Source organism: Alosa sapidissima, chromosome 2 (assembly GCF_018492685.1).
Source record: "Alosa sapidissima isolate fAloSap1 chromosome 2, fAloSap1.pri, whole genome shotgun sequence".
Classification (NCBI taxonomy): domain Eukaryota; kingdom Metazoa; phylum Chordata; class Actinopteri; order Clupeiformes; family Clupeidae; genus Alosa; species Alosa sapidissima.
The window spans coordinates 37205759-37223895 of record NC_055958.1 but is presented as its reverse complement, the minus strand read 5'-3'; the positions used below and the strand labels follow the sequence as shown (position 1 = coordinate 37223895).

General features: G+C 39.9%; 1 protein-coding gene and 1 long non-coding RNA gene across 2 annotated transcripts; one reads left to right on the top strand and one right to left on the bottom strand.

The window, feature by feature from the left end:
- The first annotated feature begins 3329 nt into the window (after positions 1 to 3329).
- LOC121690507 (E3 ubiquitin-protein ligase TRIM39-like) lies at positions 3330 to 15586 on the top strand. The gene is made up of 6 exons (XM_042071094.1): positions 3330 to 3958; positions 4237 to 4332; positions 13159 to 13389; positions 13540 to 13562; positions 13648 to 13751; positions 14346 to 15586. Exons 1-6 carry the CDS (start codon positions 3563 to 3565, stop codon positions 14840 to 14842), a joined length of 1347 nt encoding a protein of 448 aa, XP_041927028.1. The 5' UTR covers positions 3330 to 3562; the 3' UTR covers positions 14843 to 15586.
- On the bottom strand, positions 3822 to 14227 carry LOC121692322. Its single transcript, XR_006025250.1, has 4 exons — positions 14217 to 14227; positions 10585 to 10593; positions 10177 to 10181; positions 3822 to 3896 (listed from the first exon to the last, which is right to left on the bottom strand). It is a non-coding gene; the product is annotated as an uncharacterized LOC121692322 (long non-coding RNA).
- Positions 15587 to 18137: the final 2551 nt, after the last annotated feature.

Here is an 18137-nt window from a genome sequence, read left to right as displayed (position 1 = left end):
TAAATTGCAGGAACGGAACACCCAGATCAATGCACGCAGTGATTAATTTGACCATCATTCAAAAGGTAATTGACTTGTCAATGTAGCCTGAACAAGTGCAGACGTTACCTGTATGTTACTTACCTATGTGTTGATATTGTGTGGCCCATGGGTTCATCTTTGATCAATATTAAGGCTAAATAAATAACTGTGGAACTGGGATTGGCGAAGAAACTTGATTGTTTGTCTATTCCTAATGGAAATTCTTCTTTGAAATGCAGCACAAGCTAGTGGACAATGGCTAGACTAGGTTATGAAGTAATGGTCTACATTATGTAATGCTGTGTAAGTGTTTATGTGCACAGCAAGACACTTATTAGCTATTCTTCAAATTTCTTAAAGATATTACACTAAGCACTTTCACTCACAGAAAAAAGATCAGATGGTCCAAAATGAACAAACTTTATTGGAGATAGCCTACAGTAAGCAGTGTTGGGCAAGTTACTTCAAAAGCGTAATGCATTATTTATTACTTGTTACTGTCATCTCAAAGTAATTTGTTACATTACAATATTACTGTCCTTGAATTGTAAGGCATTACACTACATTTACATTACTTTCACCAAAATAACAGGAAATATGGATTTGGTGTTCTCAATAGATCTTCATGTGTTCAATGCAGCTCATTACACGGCAGGCGGTGATGTGGTATGGCATAATGACTGAGCTAGGCTTAAAAGAACACTATAATGGTTGCAGTTATGGCTCATGGGACAATGTAGGCCCCAAATGCCAAAGGTCACTCACAACTTAATATAGTAAAATATAGCCATAGTGAAATTGTATGTTGACTTTAAATGGTTCTCATCATTGCTGGTTGCCTTTCCTTCCACTTACAGTGGTGTAGACTTAATGCAAGTTATGCAAGCAACTTAAGGCTTGTAAAATTTCAAAGACCATTTTCTTCCAAGGATTGAAGGTGGGATGTCATAAAAGCATCCTTACTCTTGTCTCTCACCACGACAATTGTTCTCTTAACATGTGGATTTGTCTCTTTTCGTAGAGACTGCTCCAAAGCTTAAATCCAGCTGGCCTCCATTACTGGAAAAAAAGTATAGACTTACAGTTTGTCAATGAAAGAAATAAACAGCGGTGAAAATAACATGGTAACATACTGTCTGTTTTTGACATGGGAAGAGTTCATGTATAGTATAAGTATACTCTTTTGATCCCTTGAGGGAAATTTGGTCTCTGCATTTATCCCAATCTGTGAATTAGTGAAACACACTCAGCACAGCTGTGAACACACAGTGAGGTGAAACACACCAATCCCGGCGCAGTGAGCTGCCTGCTGCAACAGCGGCACTCGGGGAGCAGTGAGGGGTTAGGTGCTTTGCTTTGCTTTTTTCTTAATAAATTACTATTTTTACAACTGTCTTTCTTCCCCCATTATGTGATGGTGTGAACAAGCCCACGCCATTACACATACATCAGTTTGGGAAAGATAACATCTGATAACAACCCATAAACATAAGTTATTGTATTTCTAAGCATGTAAGTGACTGTAAACATCCTTGAATCCTCACTAGGGTAAGAAATGTAAATTTACAAAGACACCTCTGCCTTTTTGATATGTTAGTTATATATGTTTGATATGTTTAGATGACTGTAGAAAGGGAATTTGAGTTATCTCTGCCATTCATGCAACAGATCTACTGTAACATGGTTAGGCTATACTTCTCATTTCATTACATTACATTACATTACATTACATTACATTACATTTAGCAGACACTTCTTGACCAAAGTGACTTACATATGTCAGCTATATTACAAGGGATCACATTGTCCCCGGAGCAACTTGGGGTTAAGTGCCTTGCTCAAGGGCACAACGGTGGAAGCTGGGAATTGAACCGACAACTTTCAGGCTACTGCACGCTAGCCCAGCTCCTTAGTTTAGTTATTCTCACTCAAGCAGTGAGAATAACTAAAATGTTGCTTTTACAGACAAAGATCGTAGCCATTATTCTCAAACTATTTGCATTAAGTCTACACCACTGTAAGTGGAAGGAAAGGCAACCAGCAATGATGAGAACCATTTAAAGTCAACATACAATTTCACTATGGCTATATTTTACTATATTAAGTTGTGAGTGACCTTTGGCATTTGGGGCCTACATTGTCCCATGAGCCATAACTGCAACCATTAAAGTGTTCTTTTAAGCCTAGCTCAGTCATTATGCCATACCACATCACCGCCTGCCGTGTAATGAGCTGCATTGAACACATGAAGATCTATTGAGAACACCAAATCCATATTTCCTGTTATTTTGGTGAAAGTAATGTAAATGTAGTGTAATGCCTTACAATTCAAGGACAGTAATATTGTAATGTAACAAATTACTTTGAGATGACAGTAACAAGTAATAAATAATGCATTACGCTTTTGAAGTAACTTGCCCAACACTGCTTACTGTATCTCCAATAAAGTTTGTTCATTTTGGACCATCTGATCTTTTTTCTGTGAGTGAAAGTGCTTAGTGTAATATCTTTAAGAAATTTGAAGAATAGCTAATAAGTGTCTTGCTGTGCACATAAACACTTACACAGCATTACATAATGTAGACCATTACTTCATAACCTAGTCTAGCCATTGTCCACTAGCTTGTGCTGCATTTCAAAGAAGAATTTCCATTAGGAATAGACAAACAATCAAGTTTCTTCGCCAATCCCAGTTCCACAGTTATTTATTTAGCCTTAATATTGATCAAAGATGAACCCATGGGCCACACAATATCAACACATAGGTAAGTAACATACAGGTAACGTCTGCACTTGTTCAGGCTACATTGACAAGTCAATTACCTTTTGAATGATGGTCAAATTAATCACTGCGTGCATTGATCTGGGTGTTCCGTTCCTGCAATTTACCTCAGAGTGACAATTTCACAGATTGAGTGACAAGAAAGATACGACATCATTATCACATCCAATTAGCATCGAATAAACAACTGCCCACCAATCAGACACATAAACATCCATGAAATTACGTTTTTTTTATCGTCTGTTTCTGAGGATATAACGTAACATTGATACAGCGCAACACAGGCCCATTTCCATTAATCTAGTAGGCTAATAGGTTGTAAGATACATTAATACCAAACATCGGTGTACATGTGTAACTCTTTTATTGTCAAATCCTTGATTTTTTATCTTGTCGCTCTTTCAGACAAACTGTGGCGCTGTCAATGACGTTTATTGTTTGACGACGCTCATTGGAGGGATGGACCGCGGCATGGAAGGCTGCAGCCTAGTAGTCGACGTTCGAGGCAAACTTCTCCATTGTGCCACGGAGCGCCTGCAGGTCATTTTCACTCGCAAGCGCAAGAGTGACACAGCTTTTTGTTTGGTCAGAAGTCATTTCAGATGTAAACTCGTATCGTTAACAGACGTGTTGGAGGTGGATAATCTACACCAGGAAATAGTACGCACAGGGGTCATTTAGACTAAACAACTTTGTTTCTTCATCTTGTAAAAGTGAAAGTAAAACTAACCAGACGAGTTAAGATTTTCACAAGATAAAATGGCTTCAAAGCTTGAAGAGGAGCTTTGCTGTCCTGTGTGCTGTGACATCTACAAGGATCCCGTCTTTTTGTCCTGCGCTCACAGTGTGTGTAAAGCCTGTTTGCAGCAGTGCTGGGAGAGCAAAGGACACAGAGAATGTCCCTACTGCAGGAGGAAGTGCTCAAAAGAACACTATCCTCCTAACATGGCGTTGAGGAACCTGTGTGAGGTTTACTTACAGGAGAGAAGTCAGCGGGCTTCAGCAGGGTCTGAGGTGCTCTGCAGTCTGCACAGTGAGAAACTCAAGCTCTTCTGTCTGGAGGATAAACAGCCTGTGTGTCTGGTGTGCCAATCTTCAAAGAAACACACCAACCACAAGTTCCATCCTATAGATGAGGCAGCGTCAGACTTGAAGGTCAGTGACATCATTGACTCTTTGCAACAATTTTATTAAAGAAGTACAAGTGCAAAAAACATATTCAAAGTGCAAAGTCCTCCTGTCTGCAGTAATTTTAATGTTCATCACTCACCACTAGGTGGAGTCTTTACTCTGTACTATGTTGCATTGTTACACAATGGATGTACTGATGGTCATGAAACACACACACACACACATACACACGCACGCACGCACGCACACACACACACACACACACACACACACACACACACAATGTTTTTTGTTAACTTCAGGAGCAGCTGAGGATTAAACTAGAGCCCTTACAGAAGAAGCTGAAGGTCTTTAAAGAAGCAAAACTCTCCTGTGATGAAACAGCGAAACATGTTAAGGTGACGTCCTTCTGAATGTGTATAGCAGCACCATGAGAGTGTTGTTGACCATCACTGACTGGTGTTGAACTGTAGTGGACTGGAGTGATCTGAATGGAGGGGGTAACACTGACTGGTGTTGAACTGTAGTGGACTAGAGTGATATGAATGGAGGGGGTAACACTGACTGGTGTTGAACTGTAGTGGACTAGAGTGATATGAATGGAGGGGGTAACACTGACAAACAAGTACAAATACTCAAGTAGAAGTAAAAAATACTCTGGTAAAAGTAGAAGTACTGATTTAACTTCTTTACTCAAGTAAAAGTAACAAAGTACAGGCTTGGAAATGTACTTAAAGTATAAAAGTAAAAGTAGTCTTGTGAATGACAACCATTTTTTATGCAGCGGTATCTGGACCACACAAATAGTGCCAGTCTCTCTTTTTAAATCTCCCCCTTAACCTGTTGGGCCATTTCTAGGCTTTCCCGCCCAACATTGCACTGCCTATTTCAGAGGGCAGTGTGTTCTTTTGGCCTACCATCAAATGCTGGACATCTTTAGAAAGTTAAGATCATGTAGTTTCTTAGGAAGCACTGGCACAGAGTTACAGAGCCTAGAATATTGTTTTTTTCTTTCTGCCGGATAACAAGCATCTCTGAAATGACCACATTTCAGCCCTCTAGATCACTTGATATGATTTTAGAGACACAACTGAGCCCGAACACCAGGTCTTGCGAAGCTGTGTGCAAAAGTAGATCAATATAGAATGAAAAATGAGTACTTTAGACCATTATTTGCCAAGGTGTGCTCATGCGTTTTGTAATGCCCTATGGAAACTCCCCATAGGATTTTTGGTTACCCAAAATGCATACTGACAATAAAAGTATGCATTTCTGTGGTTTCTTGTAGACTATTTGGATTTGTAGGCCATGTCAGGTTCTGATAATGACTACACAAAATGGAATAATTATACAAAAGTCTCTATTTTTTGCATTTTCTTTGTTGGCTTCATGGGTGTTTATAAGATGGACAATACAACTAATATTGGATAACATGAATATTTAATAAGAGGTGGGTAAACAATTATGTGATCACAGTAAGGTGGACTGTGCCATGCTGTAGGCCTATCAGATTTTTAGAAGAGGCATTCAGAACATGTTTGATGATGGTGGAGGTTATTGTCCAATGTTTATATAATACAAGTGCCATGAAGTGGTTCATAGAGTGTTGATGAGTGTACATATTGTTATTGTGGATAATACAGTGTTATTTTTAAATGTTAACATTTTTATAAACTCTTTTGAGAGGAGGATAACCTATTTCTGAAATTTCAGGTGGGTAAACTGTGTTTAGCCTACTTGCGTTTAGCCTCCACTACATCCCTGTTCAAACTGCATCTACTTATTGCTAACGATATTGGCTACACTGCAGCTAGAAGTTAGGGAAGCACCAAAGGCGGAGGTGGAGAGGTGGAGGGCATTTTTTCCCCCCCACTAAACCATGCTTTATTTTTTGTGAACAATTGTTTTTTATTTTGAAATAGCAAAGAAGAAATAAAGTACAGAGGTACAAAGATAACTCCCGGTAAACACCCACCCCCTCCCCGAGACCCTGTGGTAAACATCTGATTGACAAATAAATAGAGAGGTCTACACATACAAAAACGTCACATATAAGTACATGTACAGCCTCCCAAAATTATACAGAAAGATTGTCAGAAATAAAAGATTTAACATGGTCAAAAGCAGTACTCCATCTCATCAATGTTTGGGGTCTAGCCCCATGTATCCTAGCGGTTGACAGCTCCATCGAGATAATATCTAGCAGACTAAGAGCCCATAAACACCTACACATTAAGTGTGGGGGGTTCCAGCGGCTAACTAGCAACTTCTTAGCCGCTGTAAGAGCAGCAAGAAGGCTTGTCTGAAAGAGTGTAAGTTCAAGCTCTGAGAAGTCAGTTAAGAAAAACAGGTTAGGAGTTAAGAGGATATCTCTGTCCAACAAGATAGAAACATCAGTAGCCAACTGTTGCCAGAAAGGTTTAAGAGCTGAACATTCCCAGAAAAAATGAATGAAGGTGCCCAGTGCCCCTTGTGGACATAAGTTAGATAGATAGATAGATAGATAGATAGATACTTTATTGATCCCCAGGGGAAAGTTGCAGTTAGGAGAGCTGGAAAGACGCATATAGGATCGTTTTAAAAGCATTAAATACATTCTGTGTGCTAATTTCCCGTGTATCATCTGACATGGTTATGACTTCCCATGTGTGCTCGGAAAAAGTGTCTTGTATATTAAATTGTAAGTCTTTTGACCAAACTGCAACTACTCCTAAAGGTTTGTATGAGGATTTGAGGAGAAAAGAATATATGGATGAAGCAGAGTTTAAAAGAATGTTGTTGAAAAACGTTAAATTACGGAGAGGATGTAGGCCTAGAGGCAACTCTGCATCTAAAGGGATCCCATAAGCACGGAGAGCTGACCTGATACGCAAATACATAAAGAACGTAGAGGCAGGAATGTTGTGGAGGGCATTTTTGACAAAATTTATTTGAGCGTGTCTCATTTCAGGCGCCGGATGCTTCGGAGCCTACTACTACGTGCTAACGTTAACGTTACTGCCATCAAGCTGCAATGATTAGCCGCGAATGAATGCCGCCCATATCTGTCGAGTCATCTTGTAGTGGTGCGTCAAGTGCAACGTAGCCTATATTCCCATCCGCTATTGATGACGCGAAAAATAACTAGATGTACCGCATAGCGGTACAAAATATGACCGCCGGTCAGTCCTGTACATCCGTTCCGCGAAAATAAATCACACTTCAATTTGTCTCCATATTTTACTCCATCCCCCACTCTTGAAACTTTTGTGTATGCTTGTTTGGCATGCCTGAGTGTGTGTGTGCGGCTGTACAGAAAGTAGCCTACTGGTGCTGAAAAGGTGAATAGATTGTAGAATAGCCAAAGAAGATGTAGCATTGTTATAAAACCTTTAAAATCTCTAAACAATCACAAGTAGGGCAGTTCATCACAGTTCATCCATTGCAACTGGATTGATGAAAGGACACTTACACCTGTAGGCTACATTGTATTTGGGAAAAGCAAAAGGTATCAGCATAATGTTATTTATTTATTTATTTATTTATTTATTTATTTTTTATGTATTTATAAACAAAAACATCTCTGTCAGTTCCATGCCGTTTATTGTTAATGCACAAATTAAGTAACAGTAGCCTAGTCTGAAACGAAATGCTGTTTTACATCTAACCAGTGGTGCAAATAACTGACATGTCCAAATGGGCCTTGATGAAATGCGTCGCTAGACTGTTCATACACATTTTAACGGGCCAAAGTTGAAGAGCTTTTGTCCGTTATTGTTAGTGCAAATATAGGCTGATTCATGTTCCCTTGCATTGTTTAACTGAGGTCCATGGCTAGTCTGGCTTTCATCAGACCAAGCTCAATCTTTTAAGAAATCAAAAAATAAATAGCGGGCAGTTCATTTGGGCCCTACATGGGTAATTAATGTGAAATCAATACATGGGCTCAGAATGGGCAACACAACTGGGGCCCAGTTGTACTTAATGTTTGGGTTAGACATGGGCAAACTGGGATAAACCCATGTGGGCTCCCTATGTTGGTGACATGTGGGTCATTAATGGGAAATCAACAATTGGGTTCAGCCTGGGAAACACATATGGGACCCATTTGGTTTAACCACTCAGGTTGGATATAGACCAACCTGGACAAACCCACTTAGGCAATAAATATGGGTACTAGATGGGTAATTAATGTGAAACCAATATATGGTCTCAGAATGGGCAACACAAATGGGGCCCAGTTATATTTAATGTTTGGGTTAAATATGGGCAAACCGGGATAAACCCATGTGGGCTCCCAATGTTGGTGCCATGTGGGTCATTAATGGGAAATCAATAATTGGGTTCAGGCTGGGCAACAAATATGGGCCCCATTAGGGTTAGCCACTCGGGTTGGATATGGGCAAACCTGGATAAACCCATGTGGGCAATAAATATGGGTCCTAGATGGGTAATTAATGTGAAACCAATATATGGGCTCAGAATGGGGAACACAAATGGGGCCCATTTGTGTTTAATGCTTGGTTCCGACCCTTGTTTGCTTCCCACATCAGTGCTGTGTGGGTTATTAATGGGAAATCAACAATTTGGTTCAGACTGGGCAACACATATGGGGCCCACTGGGGTTAACTGCACTGCTTGGATATAGGCAAACCTGGACAAACCCTTGTGGGCAATCCATATAGGTCCTAAATGGGTAATTAATGTGAAATGCACAGGCTCAGAATGGTTTACCACCCAGGTCGGACATGGGCAAACCCAGACAATGTTTTCTTTGACTATAATTTCTGCTTGGTTGAGCCTCAGATAGAAAAAAAACATTTGGCCTAAATGCGTAGGTCATATGTGGAGCACATTGGGGTTTCATTGAATGGGTCAGTAATTCACATGTTCTTTTTGGAAATCCAAGCATAGAGTATATGGGCAGAGTGATTTGGACTCCTTACAGGAAATAATTATATGAAGTTCCATTGACTTGAGTAGGATTTCCCAGCCTTCTATGGTGAAATATTTTTTATAATGAAGGCTGAAATTATTGGGAAAATACATTTGTTTTGTGTTGGGGTCCAGTTCGGCCTTTCAGGACTTAATTTCTGGATAATGACCGGAATTATGTCATTATCCCTTACTCAATACATGTGGTCAACAAAAAATGGGCCCATGTACTGTAGGTGTACCATTGCATACCATGGCATACCCAGGCAAATTCATATTGATTGACTACAAAGGTGTTAAGTAGGACACAAATGGACAATAGTTCTGGCAATGAGCAATGTTTAGCGTCATTGGGACAAACTGTGAGGGTCTTTAAAACTAGATGTACCGCATAGCGGTACAAAATATGACCGCCGCTCAGTCCTGTACATCCGTTCCGCGAAAATAAATCACACTTCAATTTGTCTCCATATTTTACTCCATCCCCCACTCTTGAAACTTTTGTGTATGCTTGTTTGGCATGCCTGAGTGTGTGTGTGCGGCTGCACAGAAAGTACCCTACTGGTGCTGAAAAGGTGAATAGATTGTAGAATAGCCAAAGAAGATGTAGAATTGTTATAAAACCTTTAAAATCTCTAAACAATCACAAGTAGGGCAGTTCATCACAGTTCATCCATTGCAACTGGATTGATGAAAGGTCACTTACACCTGTAGGCTACATTGTATTTGGGAAAAGCAAAAGGTATCAGCATAATGTTATTTATTTATTTTTTATGTATTTTTAAACAAAAACATCTCTGTCAGTTCCATGCCGTTTTCAACAGCTATCAAAAACAAAGGTCATTTTTGGATGGATGGATTTTTTGTGAATGTTTCTTCTTCTTACATAAGATTTTAGTCATCTTTAGTTCATGTAATACTTTATTGTCAATGCACAAATTAAGTAACAGTAGTCTGAAACGTTATTGTTAATGCACAAATTAAGTAACAGTAGCCTAGTCTGAAACGAAATGCTGTTTTACATCTAACCAGTGGTGCAAATAACTGACATGTCCAAATGGGCCTTGATGAAATGCGTCGCTAGACTGTTCATACACATTTTAACGGGCCAAAGTTGAAGAGCTTTTGTCCGTTATTGTTAGTGCAAATATAGGCTGATTCATGTTCCCTTGCATTGTTTAACTGAGGTCCATGGCTAGTCTGGCTTTCATCAGACCAAGCTCAATCTTTTAAGAAATCAAAAAATAAATAGCGGGCAGATCAGGCTGGGTTCACCCAGCCTAGTCCATAGGCACCCGATATTGTTTAATTTTCCGATTGAGATATACACGCTCTGGCTATTCTAAATGCAAAAATGCATCAGGGAGTTATGACAAAACGGTAACTAACAAACTAGATCCTAATAGAAAGCTTCCCTAAGCTACAGGTAGGATTATAAGGTAGGCCTATTTACAACATAAATTGTCAATAGGCTATGCTGGCGACACAAATAAAATCTCCTTTGGAAACCAATGGCTTACGCCTTACAGTATCATGCGGACTTAAACTGTCATATCGTGGCGAAAAGTTGTAATAACATTCACGCAGCTCCATGAGTCAAGGAAAGCGCGAATGAAGTAGCCACTTCTAAATGGGACCCACTACACAGTAGCTTAAGGTGTTTTGCTAAAGCAGCCATAATGAAATGAAGGTGTCATTGTTTGGATACTTCACACACACGTGCTTTTTAATTTCACAGACTACAACTACCAAGCTGTAATCAAAGCACATCGATTCCCCTCTCACACCCTGCACGCACTTAAAACAAAATAAACAGGCGTCTCAGTCTCACGCATGTATAGGCAAAACTGTATCAGACCGGTGTAACGTTGGTAAATCTTCCATTGCACAGAATGATTTTGTAGCACGTGCAATAAATGACAGTCGAAAGATACAAACAGTGCTGCTATATATTTGCTTGGTATAACCGCATGTATAGTTTTCTACAAATGCAATAAATCAAATGCCTCCATCACTCAACCGACGCTAACGGTAACATTACCTAGGTCCTTATTGATATTACAAGATTAACGTACCTGCAGTAAAAACCAAGCATGTCCGATAAACATCCTCAGATTTATTTCGGCTTCAAGAAGAAATGGGAATTACACTTCATGTAAACATCGTCCTATCCTTATTAGATGTTCGCTGCGGTAAATTACAGTCCTTGTATGAAGCGTCCATTGTTTTTTCCAACCCACTTTTAACTTCCAACAAAATTACGTCTCACTGCAACGATGCGCCATCTAGTGGACAAACGACTACTTCTCGCCAATACTGAAAATGCAGCCATGATGATGATGATGAATATTTATTTTGGCTTTCTTTTAATCCTACTGATTTTCATTTTTTACATGCAAATCACAAATGAGTGATTATGAGCCAGGTTGATGTGGGCCCTTGAGACCAACATACCATAAAAGATTCACAGAGAACTGTGTCTGCCCTACCCTCCTTTCGGGGGGTCCAGTCCAGCGGGGGGGCTGCAGATGAAAACGAAAAATGACGGTTCCATGCTATCCATGTGGGGGTACATGCCCACCAAGTTTTGTGTACCCCGGTCTTTCAGTGTCCCGGGAATCCTTGTTGGTGTACGTCACTAAATGTACACATAAATTATTTTATTGTAAGGCCCCCCATGAACGAAAGTACACAAAACTTGGCATGCATTCAGAGGGTGTCATAATGATCCTACACTTTTAATTTCGTGCAGTTTTGACCTTGTCAGCCAGAGATATTGAGATGAAAACACCTAATTTTTTGCTTTTTAATTTTTAACTAGGTGGCGCTATACATGAAATAAGTGGTAATGGGATGGGTTGACATGCCCCCTTAAGACCAACATACATAAAAAAGGTGGACCTCCTAGGCCCTACGGTTCTCGAGATATTCACAGAAAACTGTCTCCGGCCACCTACAGGCCAGTTGGTGTATAGTAACATAAATTCATTTATTGTGTGGCCCCCCATGAACGGAATTCCACGAAACTTGGCGTGCATACAGAGGGTGTCATAATGATCCTACACTTCCAATTTCGTGCAGTTTTGACTATGTTAGGTCACAGATACCTTCAATTACAACACCTCATTTTTACTTTTTTGTGTTTAACTAGGTGGCGCTATACATGAAATGAGTGGTTATGGAATGGGTTGACATGGCCCCTTGAGATCAACATACAAAAAAAAAATGGTCCTCCTAAACCCTACGGTTTTCGAGATATTCACAGAAAACTGTGTCTGCCCTACCCTCCTTTCGGGGGGTCCAGTCCAGCGGGGGGGCTACAGATCAAAACGAAAAACGATGGTTCCATGCTATCCATGTGGGGTTACATGCCCACCAAGTTTCGTGTACCCCGGTCTTTCAGTGTCCCGGGACTCATTGACGGAAATTTGGGCATGCGAAAAAGAAAAAAAAAGAAAATAAAATAAAAAAAATAAAAAATAAGAAAAAAAAAACAAATATCTGACTAAACCTATATGACCGCCGCTTCGCTGCGCGGCGGTCATAATAAGTCCTTCATTCTCACAGTCACATTCTGACAATAGACATTGTCACCTAACTAGGCCATGAATGAACATGTATGTGAACATGCATTTTCTACATATCAATAGTCATTTGTAAATTCATGATTAGGGTAAAGAAATCGTCCATTGTGTTTCAAAGAAAACTAATTGTATAAGGCCGCACTAGACATTAAACGCTAGACATGCTGCTAAAATGATTTGAATTAAATGGACTAAGACCAGCAGCAGAGAGGTAGATAAAGTATCAGGGTTGACATGTTGTAGCCTACATCAGATCTTAATTTCACCCTACCAGCAACCCTTCACTCAACACCACAACAAAAAAACAACAACATTGAGGCAGTTATTTGGCAGTAAAAGCTAAAACAACAACCCAAACATGGGTCAGTGATCATCTACATCTATTTGGCATTAGTAGCCTACTATTATATTTCTTGCCACCCAACATGACTGCTGGAAATTCAATCCTAGGTAATCTTGAAGATGTGAGATTGAGAAATTAGCACCCATTTTGAAAATCCAAGATGGCCACCATATTGATCCTGGAAAAATTGGAATCAAAGATTTTCTTATTCTTCATCCTGTAAGGTTTCCAAAAAGATATAGTTATTACAATCCCCCCCCCCCCCCCCCCCCCCCCCCCAAAATGTAACAAAATTACACAAGGAAACTGACTATTAATTAGAACGACCGACTGTACCTTTAACAATAAACCTTTATGACTGTTTATTATGTGTGTTATTCTAGACTCAGGCCCAGCACACAGAGAAGCAGATCAAGCAGGAGTTTGAGAAGCTTCACCAGTTTCTACGAGATGAAGAGGCAGCCAGGATAGCTGCACTGAGGGAGGAAGAGGAGCAGAAGAGTCAGATGATGAAGGAGAAGATTGAGAAGATGAGCACAGAGATCTCATCTCTTTCAGACACAATCAGAGCCATAGAAGATGAGAGGAGAGCTGATGACATCACATTCCTGCAGGTAAGAATAATTCTACCTTTGATTATAAATATTCTTTCATATTCATGTTTGATTACTGATCATAGCTATTTGTGCCTTTGGCTAATTAATTGGCATTGGCATTCACATATGAATCTACAGTGTTGACGTAATTTATTTGTTATTTCCCAGAACTACAAGAGCACAGTGGAAAGGTGAGTGATCTGCCTCCTGTCTCTCTCTTCTCTGTGGTTCTGAACCCAAACCCACAGCAGCACTGACTCCTGAATGTTATTCCAGAGCCCAGTGCACACTGCAGGATCCAGAGAGGGTTTCAGGAGCTCTGGTCAACATGGCAAAGCACCTGGACAACCTGAAGGTCCAGATCTGGAAGAAAATGATGGGTCAGTATAATACACACACACACACACACACACACATCTATTTGAAATGTTATCAGCAAAGTTGTCATGTGAAAACTTTGTTTCACAGTGTGTTCCGACCACATATCAGATATGTCATGTCATCATAATCTTTCATATGCATGACGGCCATATACTGTAGCATCACAATGAATATGAAGATCATGCTAATGATGCTTGCAGAAACATAAATATAGATTACAAACATACCTCTGCATTGACATCCCTGAGCTGTCAAAGAGCCTACGGAACCATCACCGAACATTATCACTAATTAAGCTGCTCTGACAGGGGTATCAATTAAACACCGCTATCGGATAAAAAACAAATGATACCCAACCCTAGTTATATTACCTCTCCCCCCCTTTCCTCTTCATCAGTACATCTGGTAAAGGTCTAATGGAACTGTATAGACAAGCGGACTAAGGGAGACATACAGATGCATACAGATACCACAATCATTAACACATTTATTCTATTCCTATTATATCCTATATGCTTTAGATTGACTGATTTCATTTCGGTGTGAAATTCTGAGTGTCCTGCGCATGTTCATGTGTGTTATTTTATCTGCAGCTCCTGTGACTCTGGATCCCAACACAGCACACCCAGAACTCGTCCTGTCTGAGGATCTGACGAGTGTGAGATATGTTAAAGATAACCCACAGAGATTTGATGAGCATGCCTGTGTCCTGGGCTCTGAGGGCTTTAACTCAGGGACTCACTGCTGGGATGTGGAGGTTGGGCAGAATCTATGGTGGGCTGTGGGTGTGATGACAGAGTCTCTCCAGAGGAAGGGAGACTTTAGATCCAAGGGTGGACGTTGGATTGTGTTTTATCAAAGTAGTGAATATGAAGCATTTCATGGATCTCAGTCCTCCACTCTCAGCATAGTGAAGCAACCTCAGAGGATCAGAGTGCAGCTGGACTGGGACAGAGGAGAGCTGTCATTCTCTGACCCTGACAATAACACACACCTACACACTTTCACACACACTTTCACTGAGAGAGTGTTTCCATATTTTTTTCCTGGCACCTCCTCTCTGAGGATCCTACCAGTGAGTCCTCAGTAGCAGCAGAGCAGCACTGATGGAGCTGATGGTGTCTCTGACAGTAGGTGTGATGATGAGGGGGGAAGTCAGATAGGACGGGAGATCAGGAGGTTGTTCATTAATATTGTGTATGTGTGTCATGTTGAACGGTGTGGAATGAGTGGTCCTTTGTTAGACAACAGTGAACAAGGTTTAAGTATAATAGTGTATACACTAGATTTACTAATGTTCCACAGATGATCCTCATTGGTAAAATCTTAGGGGAAAGTCTCAGTCAATTTGTTTAATTGAACTGATTTATGTAACAGTTCAGTACAGTCAGTCCGCGTACTTCAGTGCATTTCATCAAACTGTGTCTTCTATCTTATCTTGGGCTTCTGTCTGTGTCTTCTATCGTAGTTTGGTCACCCATGTGTGTCCAGTGCTGAGAGTCCTGCTGCTCTAGATCATCTGTAGTTTGTCCCTCAGGTTTGAACAAGGACAACACAGACCCATTAGCTGTGGAGACTGGGCTTCAGCCCAACACCTTCCATGACCAACACTCCCACAAACACATGCAGCAATCTCAGACATGCACTGTGTGATTAATGTGATGTGAAAAGTGGGATATTCTTGGATAAATGTACAATGAATAAATAATTCATACAGGGAATATACCAATGTTATCTTTCTACAAAATAATTTCGCTGTTTTATGGCATAGTTTTATTTAATGAACTGATTGAAATTGCAATCCTGCCATCTGAATAAAGCTCTGTAAGCTGCATGTTGACGTTCTGTAAGGGATAATGTGTAGAACGCCGGTCATTATTGGGAAAATAAGTCCCGACAGGGCGAACCGGACCCTGACGCACAGCGGAGGGGTCTTGTCCCGCCCTGAAGGGACTTATTTTCCCAATAATGACCGGCGTTCTACACATTATCCCGCTTATTACACGGCTACTTGCCAAAACAAAATAATAAACTCCCCACGATATGACTTTAGCCTACATAGCCTAGCCTATTTGTTACCGTTCATTGTGGCATTTGCTGAAACAAATAGTTTGCAACAACACACGCTGAACTTGAATCAAACATTCTTTAGAACACAGCTGTTCAACTGTCTGCTTTCACTTTTGAATGAAGTTCCAGACCTTGCATAGTGATATGAAATACCTGAATTAGAAGCACAAACTCCGTTGCCATTGACAGCGGTCATTATTTTTTTCAGAGGTCCTTTCCTCGGAAATAATGACCGCTAGAACTTTGGGAAATCCCATTCAAGTCAATGGAGCGTTCTACTTGCCTTGTGAAGAGCCGTGTAATAAGTGATGATAACTCTAATAATGGTAGTGAATTATAAAGGCAAACACATGGCATGCGTAAGGTAATGGTAAGGTAAAAGCAACGACCGAAATGCAGTTTTGAAACCATAGGTTGAAACACGTGTATGAAACGTATTAAATATTCAAACACAGATCTGGTATAAACACTGACGCCCCCCCCCCCCCCCCCCCTCAAAAAAAAAATCTCCCGTTTTTGGAAAGCTAAATGTTGACAGGTATGCACATGCTTGTGTGTGTTTTTGTCTTCATGCCCCATGTGTGCCTGTTGCTGTCTTGTGCGGTTGTAGCCACCACTGGGTCCCAGTTTAAGCTATATGCTGAAGTAAAGAGACACAGAGAGAGAGTTCAGGTAAGTTAACGTGTCTGTGAGATAAAATAGGAGTTTTAAATTATCTGATAGAACTGAAATGTATTTTCATCAACTTATCATTTTATTGGTTTCCTTTTTGTTGAATAATGCCTTTTTCAGTATGAACTGTTTTCCATGAAGGCAGCAATTTCAGCATTGAAGGGATGGAGATTGATTGGAAGTTATTTAATGTTTGATTTGTGCATTTCAAAAATAATGGTAAACACACACAGTTATCTAGTACTGCAGTCTGCAAAGCCTTTTTTATGAGTACATATCCACACAGTACTTAACGTACGGTGCACTGCAATGTCTTTATGTTCACTGATTATTGTGCTTTAATTTGCAAGTTGTATTTTTGTGGAACATTTTAAAATCAATCCTCAGATATTCCACCGTGTTTTTAAAAAAATATATGACATACAACAGGATAGTGGACCTGGCCAAAACTTGATACAAATCAGGCTTCAGAATTTCATAATTGCCCTCCATTCAATTTAAGAATTGGAATTTGAATTGAATTGGGTCCGCCCCACAGGAAGTTGAATTTGAATTGGAAAGATAGGAAGTGGAATCAAGTTCATTGCAATTCCACAGTCACACAACCGAAAGAATGTGTTGGATCTCATTTACATTAAGTGTTGGGAAGGTTACTTAATTGTAACTGTAATTGGCTACTGTTATAAGTTGTAAGTTGTGTGTATGTATGTATTGTGATGTATATGAATTTCTTTGAATTTCATTGAATTTCAATTCTATTTTCTTTCATTCAAATTCTAATTTTAATTCTAGATCCTGTTTTTGACGTTATAATTAAATTAAAATTCAGGTTCAGGTTCAGGTTGCTTTATTGGTACCCATAGGTAAACTAGGTTTACAGTCTAGGAGGCAGGACATCCTTCACACTTTGTAAAAACATATAAACAGACAGTACAGCATGGAGAAAAAACATATTACATAAGACATATGAAAAATATAAACGGACAGTAGAACATGAATAAAAACATATGACATACAACATATAAAACAGACAACAGATACTACAGCTAGTACATGACCAAGGTGCTTGTGCATTATGTGCAAGTAATTCTACAGTTTGTTCAACAGAGTGATTGCTGCTGGGACAAAACTGTTTTTTAATCTTGTAGTCCTACATCTAGCTACTATTAGCCTCCGTCCAGAAGGGAGATACTGGCATTCCCTATTCAAAGGGTGTAGGCTCTTCTAAGATGGCCATAGCTATCCGCTGTAGTTGTTTTAGCATACAGGGATGTGGGGTGCAGCTGGGACTCACCAATCAGCTTACTTGACCATCTTACAATTTGATTTAAACTATTCTTGTGTTTAACTGAAGCAGACCCAAACCATGACACAAAGGAAAAAGATATAATGGATTCGATAAAAGAATGATATATTTTATATAATATTGTCATCATGGTCTTGTCTATGAAAGTGGCACAGTTTTCTCAGGCACTGTTTTTCTTTTTTACAGACGGCTTCACAGTTCTTCTGGAAGTTTAATTTAGAGTCAATAATTGTCCCTAGATATCTATATAATTACTTCATCCACTAGTTGACCCTTTATAGTCGTGGCCTCTGTGGTGAGCAAACAGAACTCCATTCAGAACTCTGTTCACCTTTAC

Coding starts and splice junctions, on each gene's coding strand:
- LOC121690507 (XM_042071094.1), top strand. CDS start 3,563: ATGGCTTCAAAGCTTGAAGAGGAGCTTTGCTGTCCTGTGTGCTGTGAC. Junction 3,959..4,236: donor AGGCAGCGTCAGACTTGAAG/GTCAGTGACATC, acceptor TGTTAACTTCAG/GAGCAGCTGAGGATTAAACT. Junction 13,390..13,539: donor ATGACATCACATTCCTGCAG/GTAAGAATAATT, acceptor GTTATTTCCCAG/AACTACAAGAGCACAGTGGA.